The sequence below is a fragment of the Aptenodytes patagonicus genome, chromosome 7 (genome assembly GCF_965638725.1).
Source record: "Aptenodytes patagonicus chromosome 7, bAptPat1.pri.cur, whole genome shotgun sequence".
In the NCBI taxonomy this organism is placed as follows: Eukaryota; Metazoa; Chordata; class Aves; order Sphenisciformes; family Spheniscidae; genus Aptenodytes; species Aptenodytes patagonicus.
The window spans coordinates 30009461-30036672 of NC_134955.1; the positions used below are offsets into that span (position 1 = coordinate 30009461).

At 42.1% G+C, this 27212-nt stretch overlaps 2 protein-coding genes across 5 annotated transcripts in view; one reads left to right on the forward strand and one right to left on the reverse strand.

The window, feature by feature from the left end:
* Nucleotide 1: 1 nt before the first annotated feature.
* NDUFAF1 (NADH:ubiquinone oxidoreductase complex assembly factor 1) lies at nucleotides 2–9675 on the reverse strand. 4 transcript variants are annotated; one of them, XM_076344621.1, is made up of 5 exons: nucleotides 9465–9674; nucleotides 7065–7690; nucleotides 4934–5119; nucleotides 3597–3671; nucleotides 2–466 (listed from the first exon to the last, which is right to left on the reverse strand). In XM_076344621.1, exons 2-5 carry the CDS (start codon nucleotides 7572–7574, stop codon nucleotides 326–328), a joined length of 912 nt encoding a protein of 303 aa, XP_076200736.1. In that variant the 5' UTR covers nucleotides 7575–7690; nucleotides 9465–9674; the 3' UTR covers nucleotides 2–325. The 4 variants fall into 4 exon arrangements, with proteins under 4 accessions (XP_076200736.1, XP_076200735.1, XP_076200737.1 ...); XM_076344620.1 differs by having other exon boundaries at nucleotides 9356–9674; XM_076344622.1 differs by lacking the exon at nucleotides 9465–9674 and adding an exon at nucleotides 9076–9291.
* Nucleotides 9676–9769: 94 nt separating this feature from the next.
* Nucleotides 9770–27212, forward strand: part of RTF1 (RTF1 homolog, Paf1/RNA polymerase II complex component) — a 33464-nt gene continuing 16021 nt past the window's right edge. Inside the window, 6 exon segments of the mRNA XM_076344625.1 lie at nucleotides 9770–9847; nucleotides 9850–9966; nucleotides 12726–12836; nucleotides 22685–22832; nucleotides 24353–24557; nucleotides 26690–26804. Coding sequence (XP_076200740.1) covers nucleotides 9770–9847; nucleotides 9850–9966; nucleotides 12726–12836; nucleotides 22685–22832; nucleotides 24353–24557; nucleotides 26690–26804 — 774 coding nt within the window.

Consider the following 27212-nt stretch of genomic DNA (forward strand, 5'->3'; position numbering starts at 1 on the left):
CTCATGAAATACTTTTATTTCTGTAAAGCTCAGGACAGAAGCCAAAACTTACCCAGTCAACAGTTACTACTTTGTAAGAACGCATCACAACTCTCCTGAGGCTATGTTCCACTCCATGTATGTACAGTCTCTCCAGGATTCTGTATTTGGCAGCTTGAAGATGCCAACGGTGTCACTCGAGTCAGATTACTACAGTCAACACTTCATGCACTTATCTCTTTAATGTTTACATAGACTCTTCAAGTTGTTTTAAGCCACACGTTAAGAAGTGTTTTATAAAAATGAACCAAGCATCTGAAGAATGTCCCAAAGACACCAGCCCAACTTAGACTCGAGGATTCTTTTCATATGTTTCATAGGCAAATTCTTCTGTATGAGCTCTATCGTTTAGCAGGCCAATAAAATCAATCTCCAGCTGGAACGGACCATCTACTTTATCTCCGATCGTGAATCCAAGGGTACTAATCTAATTAAAAGATACATACATTAGAACAGTATGTATAATGTTACAATCAAACACAATTGTATCTACCGCTTCCATATTTCACAAACAATTCATGGCCATCTGCTGCAAACGGTGGTATTTATTCAAAGGGCATCATTATTTCTTCAGGCTTGAACACTTCATTACCACATTTTCAATACAGGCCCCAGTGGGAAACGACTTCACGTTTGCCTCCCTACCACTGCGTTGAGCCCTTTATTAGAAGTGGCCCAAGCCTAAAGCAACACTGCAATTTTTGTCCTTCAAGGTTTGTGTATGGCCAGTTTCATCATGATTGGGCGTACAAGCACATTTTCATAAAGTCTGTTACAGTTCTTATGTGAGCAGGAAACAAACAGAATGTGATTAAGGAGGGAAGGGAACTTCCATTCTAGATCAAGTCACGCACCTGGTATAGTGTGAAAGTGCACCAAAACAGACATTTTAAAGATGCTTGAAACTTTGTTACTGAGTTTTATATTAAGGCAAGGTTCTTAGCCAGTGTTTCCCAATTAGAATAATGGTCTTAAATGTAAGCACGTTCCTCATCCCTTTCCCTTAATGTTCTCCACTATTCCATTTTTTTTAAAAAAAATTTTTATTCTAACTAACAAATTCCATAAAGATCTGTGTGGCTCAGGCATGTTTCCTATTGGCCTGTGGCTTGCCTGAAAGCTCTCTCAGCTCCTACGCGCCACCAACCACCTTTCAGAGACTCCGGTGCCTGCAGTTCTCAAACGAGCTGGGCCACCAGTGGCCGGCCACCTGTTCAGCTCTAGCTGCCCCCAAGCCCTGCTACAGGCGCAGGTCTGAGCTGTGCCCATGATTTTAAGGACTGCTGTACACGCAGGAAAATAATGCCTAGGATGTGTCAGATGAAGTTGAGTAATTGCGGGCTGAGGCTAAATATATATCGCAAGTGTATGCTAAATAAATGATAGAACAAAGCTAAAGAAATTAAATACATTGACGTTCCTCTCAGATGGTTCTGATGTTTTAAATGCTGTCCCTTCCCCAGAAGCAAGGTCTACAATCAGCCCCTTGGCTTGTGGAGCCTGGAGAGTTTTTAAAGCTCCATCTTTCCGGTTCATATTGTTATAGATGACTACGCGAGTCGCCTAAACTCCGCGCTCTGAAGAATTTATTCCTTTGCAAGCCCTAGATACATTGGCTATTTCCTGCCTTTTTATTCCTTTCCTGGTTCCTGGGAAAATGTAGAGTAGTACCATGAGGGACCAAGACATTTTATCAAGATTTCTTTAATTACCTTCACACTGCCTCCCCTATTTTTAGGTTTCTTAAAAATAAGTTTGTAAAATTACACTTCATATTATATGCAAGCGCATCGTTTTACTGTGAAATACTAAGCATAAGATAACAAGGAATGAAAATTAAGTGGAGGACGCTTAGATCAAGTATCCTTTTGTCCCTTTAACTCCTGGTAAATATTTTTAAACACCCCATATATAACTTTATGTTTTCATTTACCATTTTGAATGACTGTATATTCCAAATCCTGATAAATTCTTCAGTGTCTGTATTTAAACACAGGCCTTTTATAACAACTTTCTTCCATGAAGCATATTTTTCCTTGCAGTTGATCCACCTTCTTCATATCATTCATACTTGCTTTCTACAGCCTCAACTTCTTCTGTTTTAAACCAGATTGTTTTCGTGCTGCCAATCACTGAATTGCCCTCAAATGTTTCCTAATATTTTTTTTTTTCATTAAGGCAATTAGGAACTGAATGCAACATTCCAGGTGACTAACACTGATTCAAGCAATGGGCCTTTTATTTTCTCCCCATATATATTTCTAACATTGTTTGTTTTCCTTTTGGTAGTCACTGGGTATTAAGCTGCCCTCAATCACATACAGGAGGGTCACTGAAATTTAAAAGGAAAAAAAAAAAAAAAGATGATACAGAAACAATTTTTTCCAACATGTCTCCTCCCGTGAATCAGTGAATTAGTCTACCTATCTGAAGAAACAAAATAAAAAATACTCAACACATTTACTTAATACTTAGACTAGTGTCCTGGTTTTGGCTGGAATAGAGTTAATTTCCTTCCTAGTAGCTGGTACAGTGTGTGTGTTGGATTTAGGATGAGAACAAAGTTGATAACACACCGATGTTTTAGTTGTTGCTAGGTAGTGCTTACACTAGCCAAGGACTTTTCAGCTTCCCATGCTCTGCCGACTGAGAAGGCTGGAGGTGCACAAGGAGCTGGGAGGGGGCACAGCCAAACTGGCCAAAGGGACATTCCATACCATGTGACGTCATGCTCAGTACATAAACTGGGGAAAGCTGGCCGGGGGGGCCGCTGCTCGGGGACTGGCTGGGCATCGGTCGGCGGGTGGTGAGCAATTGCATTGTGCATCACTTGTTTTGTATATTCTTTTATCATTATTATTATTATTATTACTATTATTATTATTTTCCCTTCCTTTTCTGTCCTATTAAACTGTCTTTATCTCAACCCATGAATTTTTTTTTTTTTTTTTCCCCGATTCTCTCCCCCATCCCACTGCAGGGGGGGAAGTGAGCGAACGGCTGTGTGGTGTTTAGCTGCCTGCAGGGTTAAACCACAACAACTAGAAAGCCTGAAAAAACCTAAAAAAGAGCCTATAAATGCATCAGTTTACTGCTCACCATCAAGATCACTGATACAGCGTATCCTCAAATAAAATCTCACAATATGATATCCCTTACAGTCTTCTGTCAGGAAGGAAGTTTCCGATACTTACTTTCATTATTTTTGACAGTACTGTGCCAACTGGCACTTTAGATTTTAGTCACTTTGATCATTCCTCAAAAGAAAAAAAAAACTTTTTTTTTTTTTTTTGAAAAGCCAAGTAAGTTGAGTTGTTTCTTGGTTATCTAGATCTCTTAAAAATATTTTTGGAGCTACTCTGAAGTAAACTGACACTGCTGTCACAAAGTAGGATAATTTAAATGCAAAGGCAAGCACACAAGAGTAAGTACCTTATAACCAGAAGAGGCCCTTCAATTTCAAATTCACAAACATTAAAGGATTTGTAAACTATCTATATCATGACAATATAATCTTAAAGGACATTTCAGACAGATAAAGCCTATAGAAAACTTGCCTTGTCTAACCAGATAGGATGCTGGTCATCCTGAACTCTTCCCCGACTGGAGAGAAAGAATTTGGAGAACGGAATCTGACAGAAACAAAACCAAACCAAACCAGGCTTTAGTGTCACCAGTACGTAGAGTGAAAACTTAAGAAATAAAAAGCCTGCCTTAGTAAATGAAACAATACTCTGCTACATCTGGTACCAGCGCTAGTTGGGTACATAGAACCGGCACAGAGAAATGGGCCACATTAACCCTTTCATTAACCACTCGCAGCCAGCTCCAGCCCCACGCTGTTCTGTGGTGGCTGTTTGTAGCCGTTGTGCAGGATTGTTACCCTGTTAGGACACAACGAGAGGCTGCAGCGCAGAAGGTGACTGTTTACATCTAGAATATCTCCTTCATCTCTTAACATGCCAGCATAAAATAGAAATTATTGAAAAATCCAGCATGCATGTATATCGACAGCTCATCTGTACCCAAGCTGTGTATTTCATAGTGCAAACTTCATACTGAGACATCAGTACTCTAGCAAAGCAGTTCAGAATAACGTAAAAATTACTTTGAATGCAGTGGGAGCAAGAAAGAGGAGGGTCTGTGATAAAAGATAGGAAACAGGCATGCTGGCTGGCGTGGGTGGGAGGAAAACATGCAAGCCAGCAATGACACACTGATTTTCATCCTCCTGACTCCTCATCTGCGAAACAGTGGGCTGTTCTCATATGGTGGGACAACAGTATTATGAAGCACTGAACGCCAGTTCATAAGGATGTGCAAACCTCCTTAACGTTGTCATCAGCAAATTACAAAAGTTCCCCAAGTTTCACCAGAAAAGAGCCGAAACTCCCACTTCTTACAAATATTATTTTGTGTCACAGATTCAAAAGCCGTAAATGACAAACCACGCCTTTGAGTCTCTGACTGACTCCAGCGAGTCAGCGGGTTAAGCAAATCCTGTCGCAGGGTACAAATCCTACACCAACCTACGTCCATTTGTATTACAGACAAAATGGTTATCACAGAGAATATTCTGGCAACACCTGCTAAGCTTCAATTGCTGTATCTATTCTCTTACTCCAGTAATAGCTAACAGCAGACGTTTAGGTGAACGTATGGTGGATCAAATCTTTAATACAATTGACACAGTGTGCCCTCCCACAATCCAGTGATTTACAATTTTGGGAGCTCCCAAGCCAAACGCACGTGCCCGTTGTATAAGGATACATAACAGAAACATAGTGGAATGGACAGCAATAGCAACAAACTGTGACTGTTGAATTCCCCTTCCACAGAGCTACGGCCAGGACCCCAAGACAGTCTCGTTAGTTTGAAAGACGCGTTAGTTCACCTTTATTTCCTCCCAGTATGGGCCTCCTCGGGTGAACATGAAGTAGTTGTAGAGGTCATCCTTTTGATGAGAGAAGTAAGGGTCTGTATAAATGTTTACCATCCAAGGTCTGCCATCGCCACGGACACGTAAATACAGACTGTTGAAGTTTGACCAGTCATAATACTTCTTCCTAGCAAAAGATCCCTACAAATTATTAATAAATAGAATTATTCCTCCTTAATAAAGGGAAACTTCCATTATGAAGAACAGAGCACTATTGCTTTCATCACTGCCCTCATTATTATGTCAAACAATATCTACTGCGACATAGTGAAAACTGGGTTACTCTTTCATCATACTAGCTGCTGATCTCACTGAATTTCCTTCAGCACTGTATTAGAGCCCACAAATTGCAGTATCACCACTCTGAGGACTCATGTTTTAATTATAAACCACAATCTTGTAACTATCAGAAATCAGAAATCCTTCCTAGGACCAAATCCCCTACCAGGCAAGTACACCAACGCTACGGTGATAGATCAGTAGTTATGTAGTTCCTTAAGTTTAATGTAGTTCATTAAGTTTAATATTCTGTGGTCAGTACTAGATTATTCAGAGGCGATTACAAGAAACTGAAGTGGGATAATTTATCCCCTGTGATAACTTCCCTTTCTGTTGAAGACTGACATAAGCACTGGAAGCATTTAATGTTTTCAATACTTTTTGTCATTAACTGTGCATAACAATATGGATTGCAAGCATGTCCAATTCTCAACCGCATTTTTTTTCCAAAGATCTTAAAAGTCCCAGTGTTGTGATTTGCAAATAGGCAGATCCAAGAGTCTTCACAGAATTACACTGAGGTCACTTGGAGTGATGAGGGGTGGGGGTCAGAGCTATTCTTGGCCAGAATTGCTTAAATCAAGTCAAAAGTAGCACCAAAAATTCAGAGGTTTCCCCTTTATTTTACAGCACTACTACAGTTACCTATCAACTGTCCTTCTACCAACTCATCTTATAGGTAATAGGATGAGTAGATCATCAACACATTAATACCAGGGCTGTGGCTACTTGATTTTATGGTTTTGCCAGTTTTGAGCCTTATTACTTAAATAAAGAAGAGCCTTTGCATTTATATTTTCACCCTCTGATTTCAAACTGCATTATAAAGATGGACTGATACACTCCACTACTTCAGAATTAGGAGTTGAAAGTTTGAGTCACATTTGCACAAGCCAGTAGCAGTCCTGGGAATTTAACTCAGGTGAGATTCAACCTGCTGTTCCATTTCCCTGACCCAGTGTCACCATTTTAATCAGTGTTCATCTGCCTCTCATTTGCCCATTGATTTTGCTCACGCATATTTTCTGCTCTCCAAGTTTCTGGCCCAGAAAAGATTTTACCCGTGTACTTGTGCCAAGTCACAAACAATAGAACGGACTAAAAAGTTAAGCATTTTATACACTGAGTCAAAATGTTCCTTTGCTTTTAAAGGTGTTTAAAAATAAGGAATGAAACAAGCAGTATCAATAACAAGCACATCCATTTCTGGTTCTGTTTTGCTCAATTCTGAGCTATCAAAGATTTGTGTCTCGCTTTTTCTGATGTACAGTAGGAGTCAGACCTTTAAACAGTACATTTCAAAGCATTATTTTCTGTTCCTGTGAGAAAAAAAGATGAGCTCATTCACCTAAACCAAGTTTGATGAATAGGCCAAGTTAAAGCCCAGAAAATTTGTCCTTATGACACATTCAATTAACGTCAAATTTAGGGATATATCTATTTTAATCATACCAATTTTGGATATAAAGGTTCATTACAGATCCTTCATTTGCAGGGAGGCTGCAAATAGTGCTGTCTTAATGAGTGGATGCCCTATTGTACATAAGTAAATGATCGAACATATATTATTCCTTTTCTAAGAAAGGAAAACAAAATCTAAGAAAAAGTTTAATTTCCTTCCAGGTCAGAGGATAGAGCAGCAATTACATGCCTGAAGGAATATCTAATACTCCTGGAAGCGATCAAGCGATCAGCTTCAATCGCAGTAAACAACAGTCAGTGGACTGTTGACTCTTGTCACTGGGATTACATAAAAATGCTCTCCGATTAAATAACAGAAGCTCTGCAAACATGAAGCTGTACTTACCACTGGTGGTTTAGCTCTCATACTACAATATCCGCTATATTTTGTCTCCCCATCACGAGGTACTTCCGTATTGAGGGTTCCATACAGCAGAGCAGCCTGGTTATTCCTACCCAATTTGAGGTAAACTTCACTTTTCCCTCCAATCTCTACATCGGAGGAAATAACCCATTTATTTAAATCTTCTTGGCTCCGAAACTCCCACAATACCCTTGTCTGTTCCAACAGGTACTGGCTGAATGGATGGCCTCCAGGTCCTATTAAGTAATCTTTGGTCTCCTTCTTCAGCATGCTTAGCTGAGTCTTTAAAACATCAATGCCCTTCTTAAAACTGAAATCAATATTTTGCCAAGATGTTTTTTTCTCAGGCTGTGACCCTGGCCTCCTGTAGCTGCTATACAATTTTGACATGGAATCGCTGAGGAGAGGTCCAAGTAAGGGGTGCAAAACTTTGTGCCTGCAGCATCTACCATGTAAGTAAGCACTGTTCAGGAACGTAACAGTCAGAGCCATATTGGTAAACTTGAAGAATTCACTTCCAGTAAAGCAATTAACGGGTTTGAAATTAATTTAACAACAAAATTAGTATCCAGAGCTATCTTACTTTAGTTACCGTAGTTTATCTCCACCTTTAATGAAAAAGAGAGAAGATTAAAAAAATTACATATAGGATGCTTGTAAAACTGTTTAATTTTTAAAACAGATACTAACTAGAAATCTAAGCCATTCAAAAAAGGAATAAAAAATAACATCAAGTATCACACTTCCTTAGAGTTCTAGTTTACTTAATGATTTCCACCCTATGTGTCTCGTCCCCCTCACCCCTGTGATGTGAAATACTCATGCGAATAAGAAAAACTAAGTAAAATACCTCAAATAAAAGTGAAAATAGAAAAAAGCAATTCCTGTTCATCCCTTTCACTGTAAGTAAGTTTAGGTATTATGAGCCATACCAGCAAAAACAACCGCAGGAAGAATGTTTCTAAAAGACGGCATCTATATAACTACAAAGTATTATCCCCTGCAAGAAAATCACAAATTCACAACAGGCAGACCCTGCTACCATATGGACCAGAACGACAGTCTTATCTTACAGTCACAGATGACAGGACTTTTCAGGTATGAAGTCCTGCGCTAGCCATACTACATGCTTCTTTCATAAGTTATCCAGCCCCTTGCCCCCTCAATGTATCTGGTTTAGGATTACAGAGGTTTGCGAAGATCAAAGCATTTAACACAAAAGACTGCAATTCAATAGTTTTTTTTAATAAAGATTTGGAAAAAAAATCTGAAAATCTTCTCTTTGCTTCTCTCTGCATCACTACTGGTAGGAAGAGCTATGCCACATTGCCATTCTTTAATTCACAAGGGAGAGCTCTAATGTTCAATGCTCTGTACAGAGGCTATTATCTCTGACTCAAAATTAGACAGACTAGTTGCCTGGTTTTGTTTTTTGGGTTTTTTTCCTCTTTTTTTGCCACAGAATAAATCCTAAACCGATGTCAAATCAGTTCATCTTCTCTGAACTTTTAAGAATGGAGCCAGTCACCCCACATATGTTCTCTATATGCCACATACCTTCCTTTACTCACAGTAAAATTCACTACTCTTATTCTCCTACTCCGATTAAGCTATTCACCGTGGAATAAAACCAGACGGAAAGAAGTCACATTTTTTCTATCACACACTCAGCAAGATAAGAGGCAAGTTCCTAAAAAAAGAAAACCCATGTGCAGGGCTTCCATGTCCCTTGGGACGAAGGTGAAGCACACACCATGAAAGCGACGAGCTTGCGCAGTGACCCGGGTCATTTCCGGGCCCCGCCTGCAAACCTGCCCCAAACCAAGCATGACCAGCAGAAAGGAAAGGTACAGAGAAGCTGCAGCCCGCCGTCAAGCTGAACCCTGCTCAGCACAGGCTCGTCCTTGTTTCCCTCGAGTACCAAGAAGGAGAAAATGGCACGTTTTAATAAATCTTACTTTTGCCCGATTTTTGTCCCTACGCAATGTTTTACCAGTAAGCCGATCTAACGCCAGCACCGATTCACCGCCCAGCAGTTACAAAGCCTCGGTTTCCAGTGACGGTCTCTCTTGCACCTCACCGCCACCCCCGCAGTGAACCGCGCCGCGGCCTGGGCACCGGGCCCGGATCCCGCCCGCCTTCCCCGGGCCCAGAAGGCAGAGGCGAGGCCGGGACGCGGCGACAGGCAGTAGCGGCCCCTCCGCAAAAGGGCCGCCTCGACACCCCCCCGCTCCGTGACCGACAGACTCCCCGGCGCTGAGGCGCCGCCTCACCTTCCCGCCGTTACCGGCAGGTCCCGCCGCTTCCGGGCCCGGCGGGGAAACGCGCACCGCGCCGCTCAGGTTCCGCCGGCGGCGGTAGCCACCGAGCTCCCGCCCTCACCAGCGGCGGAGGCGAAATCTTCCCTCCACTCTGCGGGCGCGGAGAGGCCGCTGCGCGGTGCTGAGCCGTTTATTCGCAAATATCTTTGCGTTTAAAGAGAGGCTGAGGGGGGAGATGCCTGTTTGTGAGGAACGTGTCGGCAGGATGGTTCCAATAAACGCTGATGGGGCCGATAAACCGCCCTCACCGCGGGGCCGCCGCCCGTGAGGGGAGAGGGGCGAGGAGGGGACGCTGCCGCCTCCTCCTCGCCCCTCTCCCCTCACGGGCGGCGGCCCCGCCCTCCTTCCCGCCCCGGCGCGGTGCGCATGCGCGGTGCCCTTTGTGTCCCGGTCGGGCGGGCGGCGCGGGGCAGGCCGGGCCGCTGTGAGCGCCGCGCCGCCGCCGTCGGCGCCGGGGCGGGGAGGGGGGGAAAGCCGGCTCCGCCATGGTGAAGAAGCGGAAAGGCCGCGTCCTTATCGACTCCGATACTGAGGATAGCGGTAGCGAGGAGAACCTAGATCAGGTGCGCGAAGGAGGCCCGGCCCGGACGCGGGGCCTGGGATCTCCGGCCCGCGCAGGGCTCGGCGCCGCCATCCCTCCCTCGTTCCCTCACTCCCGCCTGGGGCTTGCGCGCCGCCGTCTCTCTTCTCAGCCCGATGGGGGCCTCCGCGGCCTCTGTGGAGAGAGCCCGCTCCCCTCCGGCGGGTCCCTGGCCCGCCCCTGGCAGGCGGCCCGCGTTGGCGGGTTTCGGGGGCTCTTTGCAGCGGGCCCAGTGCCGGCAGGAGGGCGGCGCTCGGCGGGACGGAGGGGCGATGCTCCGGGGCGGCTTGGCCCTGAGGAGGGAGGAGCGGGGCCTGGGTGCCGGCGGTCGTCAGCCCTCGGGGAGTGGGGGAAGAGGCCCAAAGGGCTGGGCAACTTTTCTGTGCTGCTTTCGCACGCCGGGAGAGCTGTTAGGGAGAGCAGCGTGTCAGGTCCCTGCCTCCCGCCGGCCCGGTGAGCCCCTCAGGGCAGGCGGGCGCTAGGGGAGGTTGTTAATGCGTGTTTAATGCTCCCTCCTCAATCTTAGCGACTGAGCTGGGGGAGCTCTGTTGATGGGGAAACTACATGGAGTTAGGAGCCTGTAGATCTAACAAGGGGAAGTATTTATTTATCTATCATCAGGGCATCTCTTGGGATTGGAATTGCAATGTCTGGCATCGGTTTAACCGTGTCAGGGCTGCGAAGGGGGCGTCTTCTTCTTCGGAGGGGGTTGCTTTCAAAGACTCATCTTTTGGTATAGCAGGTGGTGATGATGTGATTCAAATGGTACATAAAGACACTATAGGTGAAGTGTGTTACAGTTTGTATGGCAACGCTTGTTCCGGGGAGAAGTTTGGCTGGTTAAATATGCTGAAGCCTACATGTCTGATGTAATTTATGTGCTGGACCTTCAGGGTTTTTAATATAGAAGCTGTTGCTATGTTGCAAAAAAAAAGCCTTCCCAAACACTCAAAAATATTTTTGCAGCTTGGAGCTTCAGAAAAATCAAATGGGAGGCTCCATTAGACAAATATACTGGAGCAGAGCATGCCCTGATGTTGTTGATCTTGCATGCCTCTAGAGTCTTTAGAGCTGCCAACATCTCACCACTAGTATATTAGTTTGGTAGTTTCTTCGAAGCTTGAAAATTGAAGGAGTTGGACTAGCTCTAGCATAGATCAGGCAGAGTGATGGTGGTAGGAATAACTGCATGGTTCTGCATCTGTTCCATCGTTCCCTGGAAGCATGCATCTGCATCTGTACCTGAGTAGTAGGTGCTTCCTCCTCCACTGAGCTGTTTGTAGCAACTGTAACAACAGGGATACGTATGTGCAAGGATGAAGATTAGATAGCAGGAAAGCAATGTTTTTGTGGTGTGATTTAAGGGTGAGAATATACTGAGTGGGGCCCCTGTAGGTTGTTTGACAGCTTCCCTTGGCAATTGAGGCTTGTTGAATCAAAGGAGTAGGAGCCTTTCTAATATAGTATCTTGGAAAACAGAATGAGAATAGAAAGAAAGAAGGAAAACTGCTTGGAATAAAAGTAGTGGTAAATATGCCAAGATATCATCCAGGGAGGTAATCTGGGTTGAAGGACTACTTAGAGACAGTTGTGAGAGAGCAATTCTAGAAAAAATTGTAGAAAACGTCAGGAGCTTCCTGAAGAGAACTGTTAATTGTACAAATGTGCTCTGTTGCATGCCTTCTTCAGAGGAAGGTTTGTAAAATGCCATTACTAACGGAAGGTTTCTTTGTTGGTAAGTGGCCTAGGCCATCAGTTTCTGTAGTTTATGTTCTCATTTGAGGTACTAAATTTTAATCCGTTTGCTGTGGAGATAATCTCCCAGTTGTAAAACTAAAGCAAATGAATCTAGTATTGACTTCCCAAGACTGCAGAAGTTGGTGTATTTCTACTCACAGCTAAGGTTCATCAGCCCCTGATGAACATCAGCAATGTTTTTAAGAATAAATTATGTGTCATGGACTACGAAGACAGTAATGCAGCTTCAGAAATGTTTGCTTTATACTACTGCTTCTGTCATCTGAACAAGCTATGAACTTGAGAGAGTTCTCAGTCTCAATTCATGAGATTATTTGAGAGCCCTTTAGTTCTTTGTGCTGGTGTGTGTTGCCTTTGCAAGTGCTTCCTTTGGAGGAGGACAGCTCTACTTAGTTTCACAAACTTTGAGCTTGATGCCTGCTTTGTGTCTGTCCAAATCTTGAAGTGTGTTCTGTGGTATGTAGGGACAGTGAAAAGGAATTGAACAGGCTGACTAAATATTATCAGCCATGACATTGTGGTGATGCTTAAAGTATTTCCGTTTTAAAGTGTATAACTGCAAACATCTCTTTTGTTTGGAAGAAGGAGCTGCTCTCTAGTGGCATTTGGCTTTTTGCGTTAATGCTACACAATGTAGTTAGGATGTTTTTGAATTATTACCTAATCCAAATAAAACAGACCTGGGCATGACTCTGAAAGTAATTTGTCTTATGTCATTTATACCAAGAAAGTAATGGTAGTGGTATTTACTTCTTCTAGCTTGTTATCCTCAAAATCCTTCTGTAGCATCCAGTTGTATTAAAATTGTGTGTGTGTGTGTATATGTATTTATGAAACATAAGTAGACTTTGTTCCTTAGTCAGTGGGGATAATCATGTTACTGGGATGTGCTCAAATATCACAGAGAAAGTGCATGTGCACTGACCTGGATTGGTAAAAATAGTTATGACATTTTAAAATTAAATGTGCGTATTTTCATACCAGGAGCTCTTGTCATTGGCCAAACGGAAACGCAGTGACTCTGAAGAAAAGGAGCCACCTGTGAGCAAACCTACAGCATCTTCAGACTCTGAGACATCAGACAGTGACGATGAGGTGAGTTTGTCACGTTATCGGTGAACTTACTATGGGTTATTTGTCTGATTGTACCTGAACAGTGAAAGTGTATTTATCATATTTAGCCTGCTGACTTCATAAAGTGGGACTGGCCATCAGTGGAACTGATGGACACCCATTAAGCCCGGAGGATGTGTACTCAGAAATACTTCTTTTTTTCTTGTAATTAGTGTGCTTTGAATTGTAACTGTATACAAAATAGTCTGAATGTCTGTAGAAAAGATGACTGCCTGTTTAATTCCATGTTCGTGTGGTCTGAATGGTCTGGTGATCTGCCCGCTTAAAACAAGCATTACACAGAAAAAATGCTAGTGGTTGAAGTAGCAGTGAAGCTGATAAAGCTGGACTCTGAATTCAAGGGAGAGAGGTTTTCAGCTTTAGAAGAGAGCTTCCTTCCTTAGAGAGAAAAAGGGTCAAGGGTCAAGTACTATTTTACAGGTGGTAAAACTGTTCTATTTAGCTACTTTGATTCTCCGAGAACTCTACTGTGAACTAGTTTGTCTGGTCATTTGAGCATGCAACATAGTGTTTTTATTGGCATTTTTGAAGAAAGTGAGGCAAGGAGGAGTTTAGAATTACTTTGTTCTAGGGTTTTGTCAATTCCTTGGTATAGCAGTGCTTATCTGCTAGATCTGTTTTTATTATTTGTTCTTGTACTACATTCTAGAGCTGGTTAAAAGTCTCTGCTTTCATCTATAAATGAAAATTGAAATCAACTTATTAAAACAGAGGAACTGACAAACAGGCCAGGCAGGTATTTGAATAAAAACATTGTCTTGAAAGGTTACAAATGCCTTTTGCAAGCTTTTTGTGCAGTGTAGAGAGGTCCTTTATTACATTCATTCTTAAAAATTTAACAGGGAGCTGTTTGGGCTGGGTTTTGCTGAAACTACAGGAAGGATTATTCATTGTGACAACTTGAAGACCAGTAGGGTAGGCCAATGATAAACTATTAGCTATTAAGCATTTGGTAGCGTAGCAGAGTTCTTCCAGTAAGTGTGAGGAACGTGTAATTTAGTTTTCTTTGAGGCATTTTTGAAATAAATACGCTTGGAACTCTGTTTCAATCAATCCTATTCTTAAAAAAACCCAAACAAAACCAACAAAAACACCCAAAAAAACCCACCACAAACAAAAAAGACTCTTGTATCTAATATATGCTTAAGATATAAGGAGAGAGAAAATTATGAATGGACTAGATACTAGGTTTGATATTGGGTGACCACTCGGTTTGTCACTACGTGTGTTCTGATCTGCTGGCATGCAGCTTATTTATTCTAAGCTGTGTGGAGACCAGCTTGTCTGGAAAAGTAGACTTAGGTGTGGAGAGCACCTTGATGATAAAGTTTTCTGTTCTGTGTTTATCTTTGAAGACTGACAAAGTAAATAATATTATTCAAAATTTTTTTTAGCTTGTGTAATTACAAGTAAGGTCTACCTGTCCATTAGAAGTGGAGTATGATAATGTATCTCTTCACGAATTTGCACAGACCTTGCAGATACAGTAGTATCTCTGTTGCACCACGTGCATTTGATACTTTCTAATCTGTGTATCATTTCTAATTGATACTCTGTTCTTTCTGACCTCCATGCAGCAAGAGGAAAGATTTAGAGAAGAGGTAATTAGGACACTTGCTTCTATTCTTGTGCCTGAAATATGCATTCTGAACTGCTGCTTGTCACAGCAGGGTGAGGCAGGCTGGGTTATGACAGTTCTGCTTCTGCCAGTTATTCAGTTGTGTGCATCCCTGGGCTTGACTACAGTACTCCTGCTTGAGCAACTTTGGTTTTAATCAGTGTTCTTGTGGTTAGTTTGACGTTTGCTCAAGCTTGGACATTGGGAGAGGGGATCTAAAAGTTGAAATTGTCTTACTGGCCTTCCTACAAATTGAGGACCTTGAAGCAAAAGCATGGAAACTGTTGCCCTGGGCAAATGTGCTTAATCATACCCATTTGCTTCCACACAGGTTTTGTAGTGTGTACATCCTTTGTGTTTCCTGGCAAGTGCTAAATGTTCCAGGATCGTTACTATGTTCAGGAAAGCAGCCTAAATCTCTGCTTCAGAGTCTAACGCTGCATTCTGCATTTTTTAAAGGGAGGAAAGTTTGGGGGGCACTGGGGAGAGAAAGACAATGCATTTTGGAATTCTAGAATAACAGCACGTACAAATCATGTCACATCTATACAATGATGCCCAAGGGATTTCAGTAGCTCTTTAATGTTATATTTTGTGTGTCTTGGTGGGAATGTGCTTCTGTGAAAGCTCATAGCCACATCAGGTGTTCATGGTGCAGATGCTGAGTTCTGTAACATGTTAAGTACCTGTGTGGTCTGAATCAAATTACCTAGCCAAGGGACTGAAGATGAGTTGCAGGCAATGAAATAGGAGGGATGCTCTGAACCATCTTCTGGTGGGTCTGTGCATGACTGAATTGACTATGAACTGTTGTTCAACAACAGATAAATACCAGTGACTGCAGGGCTTTGCAATAAGAAGTACCACCTTTGCAAAGAGAGATACTGAGCTGTATGCAGATGTGGAGACAGACACTTCCCTTTATCTGTGGAGCAACATGTGGCCATGACTACCCAAGAGCTCACCATCCCAAACTGTTGTTAGTCTGGTGCCTGTAACCTGTTTGGTGTTAGCCAAGTTACTACTGGGGCTACTGTGCTAGAGGTAGATGTGTCCACAAGGTACCCTCGTTGCTTATTGAAGTCATTGTGTGGATGGCGTTCCTCAGTTGCAGTAGGTTAATTCTGGGTTTTTGCTCTTCCTTTTATCCTGGCATCACTGCTTACAGTAAGAGAACTCCTTCTGTTGCATGGTGAAGCCTGGATGACTTCTGCAACAACTTCACTAACATCAGTGTAGATTAGTGTCCTGGTTTCGGCTGGGATAGAGTTGATTTTCTTCCTAGTAGCTAGTATAGTGCTGTGTTTTGGATTTAGGATGAGAACAATGTTAACAACACACTGATGTTTTAGTTGTTGCTGACCAGTGCTTACACTAAGTCAAGGACTTTTCAGCTTCTCATACTGCCCTGCCAGCAAGGAGGCTGGAGGTGCACAAGAAGCTGGGAGGGGACACAGCCAGCACAGCTGACTGTGCTGGGCATCGGCCAGCGGGTGGTCAGCAGTTGCATTGTGCATCACTTGTTTTATATAATCTTTTATCATTATTATTATTTTCCCTTCCTTTTCTGTCCTATTAAATTGTCTTTATCTCAACCCACGAGTTTTATCTTTTTTCTGATTCTCTTCCCCCATCCCATTGCGGGGGGAGTGAGCGAACGGCTGTGTGGTGTTTAGCTGCCTGCTGGGTTAAACCACGACAATTAGACAGGCATAATGCTGTAGGAGCTCCTCTTTGTTTCTTGTGAAAGGTACGTTGTTAGCAATGCTGGTGTAAGTCTGTGCATCCTTCTACACTCATACTAATGTTGTGAGGGGTTTGGTTGTGCCTTTGTAACAGCTCTAGGGTGATAGCAGAAGATAACTCCAGGACCAGAAAAGTGGTATCATGAATGCTTGGTAGTCTGGAGTTTAGTGAGGGATATCTGTTTAGGCCTTTATTTGCAAATACACAGATTCAGTAGGAAACGGCATAGCTGAAGATCTCATCAAGAGCTATGGGACAGAGGAAGAGGTCAACAGTGGTCATGCAGCCAGTGAGGAAATCAGTCTCGAATAACAGTCAGCCTAGAAGGCTTTATGCCCTTATTATGAGGAGAGAGCTTGAAAGTTTCATCTACTTACTGCACTTCAAGTTAGAGCACTCTAGTAAACCACAGGTTAGCAGAAAACTGTATGTGTTCCTTCTGTTTTGGGGGTGTCTTTTGTGGGTTTGTAGAGATTACGATGCTAAATGTCTTCCTTCCCTGTGTGCTTTTATTTCATAACACTGCTTAATTAGGCCTCTAAGAATGAGCGGGTTCTCCAGTCCTGTGAGGCCTTTGCCATACATTTTTTTCAAGCTTAAGAAATTTGAAAGGGGCTGTGCTTTAATCTTCCTATACACAGCCGTATAGGCTGTGTGCTTTGTAATTTTGACTTTTCTTGAAAACAGTTTCCTTCAGCTGTTAGCGAGTAGAATAGTAAAGCTTTCCTTAAGGAAGAGAGGTGCTGTTACCACCCCCACCCCCAAAGTGCAAGTGCACTGAATAGTGCAGGCTAATTGTATGGAGGCTAGCATGTCCAAAGAAGTAATGTGAACCAGCTGTGGACAAAATAGGTATAAAATTTGGTCTGCAAGTAGCTTCTTTAAATTGCAAACTAGCATGGGGATAAATCAAGTCCCCAGAAGTTATGTGGTATGAGAGTCTGCAGGAGCTCTGAAGCAGAGCAGGTTGCTCCAGAAATAGACCATGGAGGTATTGGAATTGAATATGTGATTTTATTTAATTTTTTTCACTGAATGAAATTTTCCTTTGTACCCAGGGAACAGTTTTTGCTGAGAACTATCCAGTCATAAGGCACTGTCTAATATCTAGAGAAGTCATTAAGCCTTTGTTAGTCCAGATGATGCTTGCTGGCTAGTGATGCTAGAGCCATGCAAGGCACTCATTGACCAAGTGTTTTATGGCTGTTGCCATCTCCAGCTGTTTGGCCCAGGCTTCTGAAATAAAACATTGCAGGTTTTCACAGCCAGTAGCATCCCCAAGTTTGTTTTGATTATGGAGAATGCTTCTTCACTGGCATTTGGTATCTGCCATTTCGATGTTGTCACTCAGCAGTTCTTGCCATTTTTCAATGCATGGACCCCTCAAAATACTTCTACAGCAAATGTTAACTTGCAGTTTAAACTGAATTTGAACCTACTATAGACTCTTTTTTTCATAGTTACCCATAGTTACTTTTCTGTGAACTCCTTTGAGCGGTACTCAGACAATAAGGGTGGATCAGGTGTCTGGTGATGTTTTGGCCCATGAAGCCTTCTTTCAGACAGTTACTGGCAAAGCCCCTTCTGTGGCTTCAGAAGGTGTTTCCTCTGTTTGCTTATCTCCTTTCCATTTTGGTGTTGACACCTTGAGTCTCCTCCTTATGCCTAAAATGGTCCTTTAAGTTTTCTAATTGCTGGGCTGTTGTTATTGTGAAGCTGTCTGAGGCATCCGAATGACAGATGCAGACCCTGAAAGGCAAGAAAAGTAACAAGGGCTTTTTATTTACTATTTAGTTTTAACAGTAGTGGTAGAGAGCACTTTCCTCCTTGTAGCTCTTGCAGTCCTGTTGCCAGAGTTCTCCCAGCTTTGAGAAACCCTGAAGACAGTAAATGCTGCCTTATCTTCATATCTGTGCTGCCTGCTGTTGTCTTCTTCAGACAGGCTGAAACTGCAGTTTGATGACTTGCCTGGAGGACTGTCTTTTGTTTTCCCTGTATGAATGGAGGAGAATGGATGAAAGTTTGTAAGCTGGGCTAATGGTATGTATCTGGGCGCTCTTAAGCTGTCATGTTGTCATGGTGTGTAAGTTTATCTGGCCTAGGAAAGAAACACATTGGTAAGGGACCTGTTTTGCTTTGATGTTGTGGCTTGTAATTTGCCTTTTGCTTATAAAAGTGGTCCCTGGGAGGGTTTGGCAACGACAAGCTGGTAGCCTTGGTTGTGCATCTCTGGTTTGATGTAAAAAAGAAAAGAGGGGGTGGGTGGGCAGGGAGAATACCTATTTGCAAAATAAAATCTCAGTGGATAATGCATTTAGGTCTGGAGAACAAGTCTTATGAGGAGCAGCTGAGGGAACTGGGGTTGTTTAGCCTGGAGAAAAGGAGGCTGAGGGGAGACCTCATTGCTCTCTACAACTACCTGAAAGGAGGTTGTAGTGAGGTGGGTGTTGGTCTCTTCTCCCAAGTAACTAGCGATAGGACGAGAGGAAGTGGCCTCAAGTTGCGCCAGGGGAGGTTTAGATTGGATGTGAGGAAAAATTTCATTACTGAAAGAGTGGTTAAACATTGGAACAGGCTGCCCAGGGAAGTGGTTGAGTCCCCATCCCTGGAGGTATTTAAAAGACATGTAGATGAGGCACTTAGGGACATGGTTTAGTGGATGGTGGTGTTGGGTCGATGGTTGGACTCGATGATCTTAGAGGTCTTTTCCAACCTCAATGATTCTATGATTCTATGTGTGAATAGAAGAAAATAGCGATTATCTGAGCAGCAGGGGTAAGACAATTCTACTGCATTCTGCACTCTGAGCTCACTTTTTTCTTTTTTTTTTTTCTCCTCGATCTCTTTTCATCTCCCTAGTGGAAATATGTTCCAGGTTTGCTGAGCTATAAATGAGTTTCTTCAATCATTTTGTGTAGTTGCTTTTGTAGAGGCTGACTTCTAAATCTGGTTGATTTCTAATGTGTTGGGTTTTTTTGTTATTGACAGTCCATTCTGGGTACTGGGGCTTAACTTGGACTTCTTGGGGGAAATACGCAAGCTATTAGCACTGTGAACCTTTGAAGCAAAAGGAAAAATTGAAATGCTCTTCTGGCTACTTCCTGTGAATGAACCATAAAGCTCTGTTGTCTGATAGTACTAAACAATAAGCAGAAAGCCATGTTGTAGCACAATTCTCATGGATTTATTAACTTGCTGTGTCTGGAACCATGGAGGGTTCCAGATGGTGGCTGAGGAGGCAGCAGTGAATAGAGGGGCTGTTTAGAGGAGGTGTTATAGCCGTGGAAAGCGTGTGAGAAGTGTTGACTGGCTCTGCCTGACTGGAACATGGAAGAGGGAACATGGAGAAGCTGCAGTAGAGGACAGATTTTTGGAAAATATGGTTATTGTTTGCTGTTTGAGATGCATGCAGGTAAGGGAAACAGAGCAAACAGATGTTTCTGACTATAACTGTGTGTGCATTTTTACTTGATGTTACATGCAAGCATGTTGTTGCCTTTCTGATCTCTGCTGGTGTGCTAGAGCATGAGGAAGGGGCTGAAGACTGCAGTTTGGACTGTAGGTTGCCACGCAGCTCATGGCTTTCCAGTATTGTCTTCCCCCCTCGCCCCCGGCCCCAGACCTGCTAATCTCTGTTATTTCTTCCTCTGCTATAAGAAGAAACTTGATGTTGGCTAGTCTCTCTCTGAACAATACAGAGTGGTCATTCAGTGTCCAAATGACAGCTGATGGTCCCTGAGCTGCAGAGCAATCTGTGAGCCTAAAAGAGCCTCGCACTGCCTATGTCCTAATTTTGATGATTTATTTGTCCTTAAGGCTTGCTTGAACCCTTGTCTTGTCCTGTAGTGGTACTGGGAATGACCAGGCACTCATGAGAGACTGGGGTAGCTGAATAACCCCTGAAGCACCTGAGTTGGATGAGGAAGAATTTGGCTTTGTGACAGCACTGAAACTGGGAGGTGACAACCAGTTATTGTGACTTAAAATATGTAGAGGTCACTTGCATAAACAAAAGTGTTTTTACACTTAAACAGAAGTATAATCTCCAGGGTGAAATAGAAACCAAAGCAAAATTTCCTAGATTAGAGCAGATTTTTTTAATGACTTTTTTTTTTGTTCAAGAGGTTGCCACACAGCTTTCTCTTCAGTCCCATCTTCCTGGACTCAGGTTCTCTCCACAATTCTGCTTGTGAGTCAAAGGCTGAGAACAGTGGTCTGTAACGCGTGTATCTACAGCTATTAAACATTTTATTAATAACTGAAGTCCCGCTGTTTTTATCTGATCTTAACTTCTTTCATCTCAGCGTGACCTCTCAAGGTCTTGATATAACTGTGGTGTATACTATGGCTTTCTCTGTGCTTCTTCCTTGCTATACAGCATGCTGATGCAAGGTGTAATTCGGTGTTAGAACACTGAAAAGATGTGGCAGAGCTCTGGGAAGGAGGCACCTCTGCATCCCTGGTTCAGAGGGCTCTGCTTCTCCCTGCTAAATGCTCAGTTTCACTTTCTCACTGCTGTGTTTTCACTGGTATGCTGACAGTAGGTGAGCTCTTGAACAAATAGCAAAAATGCACTTTTCTGTAATGCCTAGGAGATGATTCCTTAACGTTGAGGTTTGAGCAGATTCAGAGTAGAAGCTTGTTCTTAACTGATTTACATGGGCATAGTTAACCAGGAATATTATTAGGCAGCAGTATTGTAACACTGAACAAGTAAAACTTTAATGTGGAAGTCAATAAAGACTTTGAGTGCAAGCTCAGGCTGATATCAAGCCAGATGCTTTCTGTGCAGTTTCTCACCTATCCTGTGCACCATAACAGACTGGGCTAACTGCATAGGGCATGGTTTGCAATCGGAGGCTCACCACTAGGTAGCTGTACTTTTACCTCAGAAAAGAAAACTTCTGCCTGGCCTTTGACAGATACTTTTGAATGCACAGATGATGCTTAACGAAGATGATGAAGCAGGTGGTAATATGGAAGGTACAAGGCTGGGTGTGAGACTAATCAAAACCTAGGAAATTCTAAAGACATTAGTAGATCAGGTAGTAGCTTCTAACTACTCGGTTGAGTTTCATTTAGAGTATTTGAACAGCAGGGTTCTCTGAAGATGGTGCCCGATTGGGCAGAAGTCATCGAATTTGATGGAATGATTACTGCCTGCAGGGATGGACTTGATTCATGCCCCAGGAAGGGGTGGGTGGGTGAGAAGCTTGAAGTTTGTGTGCACCTGAGGTCAAATCTAATTTTTTTTTTCCAGTTAGAGTAGTTTTGAGCGCAAGGTCTTAGTTATGTAAAGGAGTATTTGCTCATTTGAGTTAGGAATATATTTTTTAGTAGACTGCGTGCTCGAACAGATGGTAATGTGCATGAAAGATGAGAGTAATATACAGGTATGAAGAGGATAACAGTCTAAATATATATATTTATTTAGAAAGAAACTGTCTTATCCCTGAAGGTCTTGCGCCTGGAGAATTTCTAGGAGAGGTAGTGAAGTGCAAAATATTGTAAAGCCTTAAAATAATACACAGGCAATCCTTATCGGTTCGGTTCTGTGGCTTTACCCAGATAGTTGGGATAATGCAAAAATTCTAATAAGAAATCACATTGTAAGGTAAATACTAGCCCTTCTCCTGGGACTTTGGGATTTAAAGTTGTTTCCCGTGTGTGTGTGTGGTATAAGTCCTGTACTTGGAAAGTGCAGTCTAAGTTAATTGAGGATATCATGTTAAGAGAAAATTAAAATTAAGACTTGACACTGATTTTTTTTTTCTTTTTTTTCCTGACTTCTGTGATTCTGATTTTATTCTGACTTGTGCACATAGATGCAGGCGGTGGCACTACTGTCTGTCAGTGAGTGTGCTATTGGTTTGTTGCATAAAAATACAGGTGCTGTGTACTCCTGCTAAAACTGAGGTTTTGGAAAGACTGTCATGTGTAATTGGTGTGCCTTTGTGAAATCTAAAATCTGCTCTTGAATAAACTAGTTTTGGAAATACATCTGTTGCTTCTTCTGTTCAATAGTAGTAAACTGAAGCTAATCTTTACAAATACAGTTGGACATTTGTTTAAAATTATTTTCCTAGGAAAATGTTTTCAGTACTTCTTTTCTCCTGGTGGATATTGCAGACTCTGAAGTCTTCATTGTTTTTAAAAGGAGTGTCCTACCAACTGTTGGCTTGTGCTGATAACTTTTTTTTTTTTAAAAGGAAAAAACCCAAAACAACCACACAACACCCCACCCCCTCAAACCCAAAAAACCTTGTAAAATGTTTTCATTTGATAAGTTTCCTATTGGCTTTTTTTTCCCCTTCTCTCGTATGATTGATTTGTTGCTGTCAGGTACTGGAGTGTTTCTCAGTCATTTTTACTCCAGTGTTTTGGAGGAGGGAGAAAAGAGTGATGTTCGTGTCTCATGATCCCTTTCTTGGTTCTTTCCTTGCAGTGGACTGTTGGAGGTTCTAAAAACAAAAAAAAGGGAAAAGCGGGTAAGGCAGAGAAGAAGGGAGCCATGAAGAAACAGATGAACAAAGCTGCCTCTTCAGGCAGCTCAGATAAAGACAGCTCGGCTGAGAGCTCAGCACCTGAAGAGGGTAAGATAGCACGTGTGCGTCTACTTACAGTGTAATTCCAAGTGAAGTTACCCCTTTGTGCACACTGAAGAGTAACGTTAAATGGTGATATTAAAGACTACTTTCAAAGAGTTCCCTTTGTGTTACCGGTAGTCTGGATGACTCCTAAACTTCGTTGGCTTGAAGTGCATATAATTCATTATAGCATTGCTGTAAGCACTCCGTTACAAACGCAACACTAAATACTGTTTCAACTGAAGAATGTATGACATGTTTCACTACTTGACTTTCTCCTGGAAAATTCTTTTCTTCCTTCTAGCATGTCCCATCTGTAGTGAGGGTAGCATTTTCTTTTATTCCTACTGATGTATTTTCCCTTCCCAAACTTCTTGTGATGACAAAGAGAGAGGTGTATAGAATTGTGTGATGCAAATTGGAGCTTATATTGCATGCATTTGCTCTGAATTGGAATTCTTGCACATTTATACTGACATGGAAGAAGAAAAATCATTACTATAACTTTGTCAGAATTTTTTTACAGGAATATTGAACCTGTTCCAATGCTGGCCAAACTTCCTGTGTTCTTTCCTGTTTTCATCATGCCTATGAAGGTTTGCAGGTGGTTAGCTGTGATTTCAGTTGACACTAAGAAAAAACAAAGTTAAGAAAGAATATGAAGGAGCCTACGGTTTTAAATATATTAAGCACAGTGGAGACAGACAAATCATGAAGTGACTGAACCTGTATGTATCACTGCATACAAATCAAGGTTTTTCACAGTGTAAGCTTGCAAAACTGGAAGTTTCCATAAATATTGAGACCAGAATGAAAGTGGAAGAAAGAATCCTAATGTCTGCTTTTGTGATTTGGTGTAATGTATTCGATTAGGTGAGATAATCAAAGCACTTGGACTTGGATCAAGTTTAAAGGTGGTGTTACCCAATATTATTGGGGAGTCAGCTGTTCCCTAAGCCCATGTGTAACTGGGAGGGCTTGTTGCAGTAATGGAGCTAGCATCACAGCCTTGCCAGTCCCAAGGGTAGTGTGTTTCAACTTTATCTTTTGATGTAGCAATTCACAGTGTTGCAGTCTTCAAATGACGAATTTTGGTTCTTCAGGTTGCTATAATGAGGAGTATTGGTGGTGGTTAATAGTGGCATTTGAGGTGCGCACACACACTTACAAAGTTATGGATGTACAAGCAACTTCTCAGGGACATAAGCATATAGGTATAGAAATCTAACCTTAAGATCCTAACACACTAACCAAAAGGCCTCCTAAAATTTGCTTGTTCTACTAAGAATTTTTACTTATAACCCAATTTGTGTTCACATGTAGTACCACTCATTTTATCATTTTTTAGCATGCATATCTTACAGTAATAAAGTTTCATCCTGGGTTTAGTTTTCATGATCTGTATGCTTTTAGTATAGCGGAAGAGGAGTGTAAAATTCATTCTTGATATCCTTTGCTAACATGCTACAATGAAGTGGTTGGGCTTTGCCTCAGCTGAATCTCATTGCCTTGTATTTTTGTTTTAGGAGAAGTCTCTGACTCAGAAAGCAACAGCTCCTCATCTAGCTCAGATTCAGATTCTTCATCTGAAGATGAGGAATTCCATGATGGCTATGGAGAAGATCTGATGGGAGATGAAGAAGACCGAGCTCGACTGGAACAAATGACAGAAAAGGAGAGAGAGCAGGAGCTGTTTAACCGGATAGAGAAGAGAGAAGTGCTAAAGAGAAGGTGAATTTTATATCTGTTGATATTTGGTAGCAAATTCATGCAGGCTGTATGGAGAGTATGCTGACCGTGCTCTCATGTTTGGGGTCCAAGCATTCAGCACTATAAAGTGAATTAAGCTTCATTATTGATTTTTTTTGTGTAAACTATTCTTGTATCTAGTTAAGAAGCACACAGCAGGAATTCTGCATGTTCTTGTAAAAGTCAGTTTCTGAAAGTTTCTCAGCTGTTGAATACAGGTGGTTCTGTCAGCTACTGTTGTAGCCATATTACTGCTTCTCACACTAGATGCCAGACAAGTCAGAAGGGACTGCTTTCTCTTCTGTCTTTTTTGTATTAGCTGATACTTTGGAAAAAGGCAAACAAAGTGTAAGGTGTATATGAGCTTCTGGAATTTTTCAGAAAACAATGGTGAAGCACAGAGCAGTGTTAGGGTTGCCTCTGTATAGGTGTGAAGCTGGTTGGGGCCCTGATAGAAGAGAGAGATACTGAAATAATGAGGAGTGGTGTTGGATATGTCATTTTAAAGGGATCATTTGTGGATTTCTACCTTAGGTGTTGTGGTTTTGTTTGTTTGTTACTGTAACACTGTCCTGTCAGGCACTTTCCTTGTAGTAAAGGTATTTTTCTTCTCATGTGTCTAACAGAAGAAAAGATTTGGCACGTGTGGGGCAAGTTTTCTCCAGTTTATTCCCTCTTCAGTGACTTCTCTCTTTTCTCACTTGCTGAGAAATTTCTCTAGAGGACTGACATCTGTTGAATAAATCATGTCAATACAAGCTACTGTCCGTTTAGTAGCCATAGTTAGAGCACTGCCTGTCTGTCTGTGGTTTTAATACTACTTTCAATGTCTTCTCTAGTTTGCTGCTCTCCTCAAAGGGATCAAAATGAGTGAAAGATTGGATTTAGATCAGGTAGAAGGACACCATATTTTTTAATTTCATTCACTGTTCCATGGTAACTGAATGTCTGTCTTTTAGAATGATTGCTGGAGAATAGTTGATAAGAACGAGCTAAACAATCTAAGCTTGAGTTACTGATTTAATCTTAAACGAGTTTGTCCTGTCCTATGTAAAGGGGTTGGCAGGTAGAACTGTGGGGGTGCGGGGGTCATTATTTAACTTTATGGTAAGTTGAATCTTTCAAAATGCTGTCTAGCTCTTTGTATGTACCTTGTGCTGTGAGTTCATTGGGATTACAGCAGACATTGCATGTGATACAATGCCTGTGCCCTGTGTGTTATGCTTCATGTTAAAGGCATAAAGGGCAATGAGCTCATCTGGCACTTCAGTTTCTTGTCTACAAAATCCAGGTGTAAAGGACTGAAGAAGAATGGACTGTGTAATATGTATGTGGATAACATTTTGAATTTCAGTTACTGGAAGTTAAGTAATTTTTTTTTTTTTTTCTTGTGGTTGTCCATATGCACACTTCACTAAAGCGATGATCAGTCCATGGTGCAGTGGAATCTCAGTCACAGGACAGTTCCAGCGAAATCACTACTCTTCTGAATACAGTGGCTGAAAATAAGATTTCAGGGTGACATATTTCGTGAGGGTAGAAGTGGAAATGCCTAAATTGGACTGCAGAAACTGCCTGAGTCTGATTGGAAGGTAGCTGCTGAAGGAGGACTCACTGTGACTTCCTTGCAGTTGTTCTTACACAGACCAGTGCCAGTAGAAAGGTGGAGTTTAAGCATGAAAAAGTTAGCATGACAGTGGTTTTAAGCAACCAAATTTTTAGCTTGAGATTCAAATGATGTGAAATAGACAATTGTTTTTAGAGTTGGAGGCAGCATACAATGGTCACTACACTGGCAAAGATGAAGATGGAGTAAGGACAGATTTCTGGGGAGTAGCCATTACTATGTGGTCTCCTCAGCCCTTTAGTTTAGCTGTGTAAGCCTGCACTTTTCTATGCTCAGCTTTTCTTCACCTTATTTTTCTTGGGGAAGGGAGGGGATGGGAATGGTGGGCAGGATAGCGTTGGAGGGTTATCCATATGGGGCAAGCAGTGGAAGTGTTCCTTACAGCCTACTAACAAGTTAAGCTGAGATAGCATCTGAGCGGTACTTTGCTCACTCAGGAAGAGAACATTCTTTCATGCATTCCTTTTGTTTCAACATCTCCCACTAGATTTGAAATCAAGAAGAAACTAAAAACGGCAAAAAAGAAAGAAAAGAAAGAGAAAAAGAAAAAGCAAGAGGAAGAGCAGGAGAAGAAAAAACTCACACAGATCCAGGAATCCCAGGTAGGAGATGAAACTGTCCTTAGTAACAAACCCTTTTCCCTTGGCAATAGGAGAGAGGATGCTGCCTCTCTCTGCCCCTAATGTTTTCCCTTAATGTCAAACAGTGTGGTAAGCAGGTCAGAATTTAGTTCTGCTATCTTTTTGCTATTTATATGCTCAAGCATAGCCTTTCCAGTTGATTTAAAGAAATTAACATCTTTGGCCTGCTGAGGGGTGCACTGATAACTCCTTTTAATGAAAAATGCAAAGTTGCGGCTATATCTGGAGTTGCTGTGATAGTCCTCCCGTATGAGAACAGGAGAGCAACCTTTTGCAGTTCCTTTAGCCAAACTTCTGTCATTCAGTCTGAAACATTACATGTTTTTCATTTTACAGTCTGTCTTGCAAGTGAAAGTTTGAGAGAGCAGG

Coding starts and splice junctions, on each gene's coding strand:
- NDUFAF1 (XM_076344621.1), bottom strand. CDS start 7,574: ATGGCTCTGACTGTTACGTTCCTGAACAGTGCTTACTTACATGGTAGA. Junction 5,120..7,064: donor TGAGAGCTAAACCACCAGTG/GTAAGTACAGCT, acceptor AATAATTTGTAG/GGATCTTTTGCTAGGAAGAA. Junction 467..3,596: donor ATCCTATCTGGTTAGACAAG/GCAAGTTTTCTA, acceptor TCTTTTAATTAG/ATTAGTACCCTTGGATTCAC.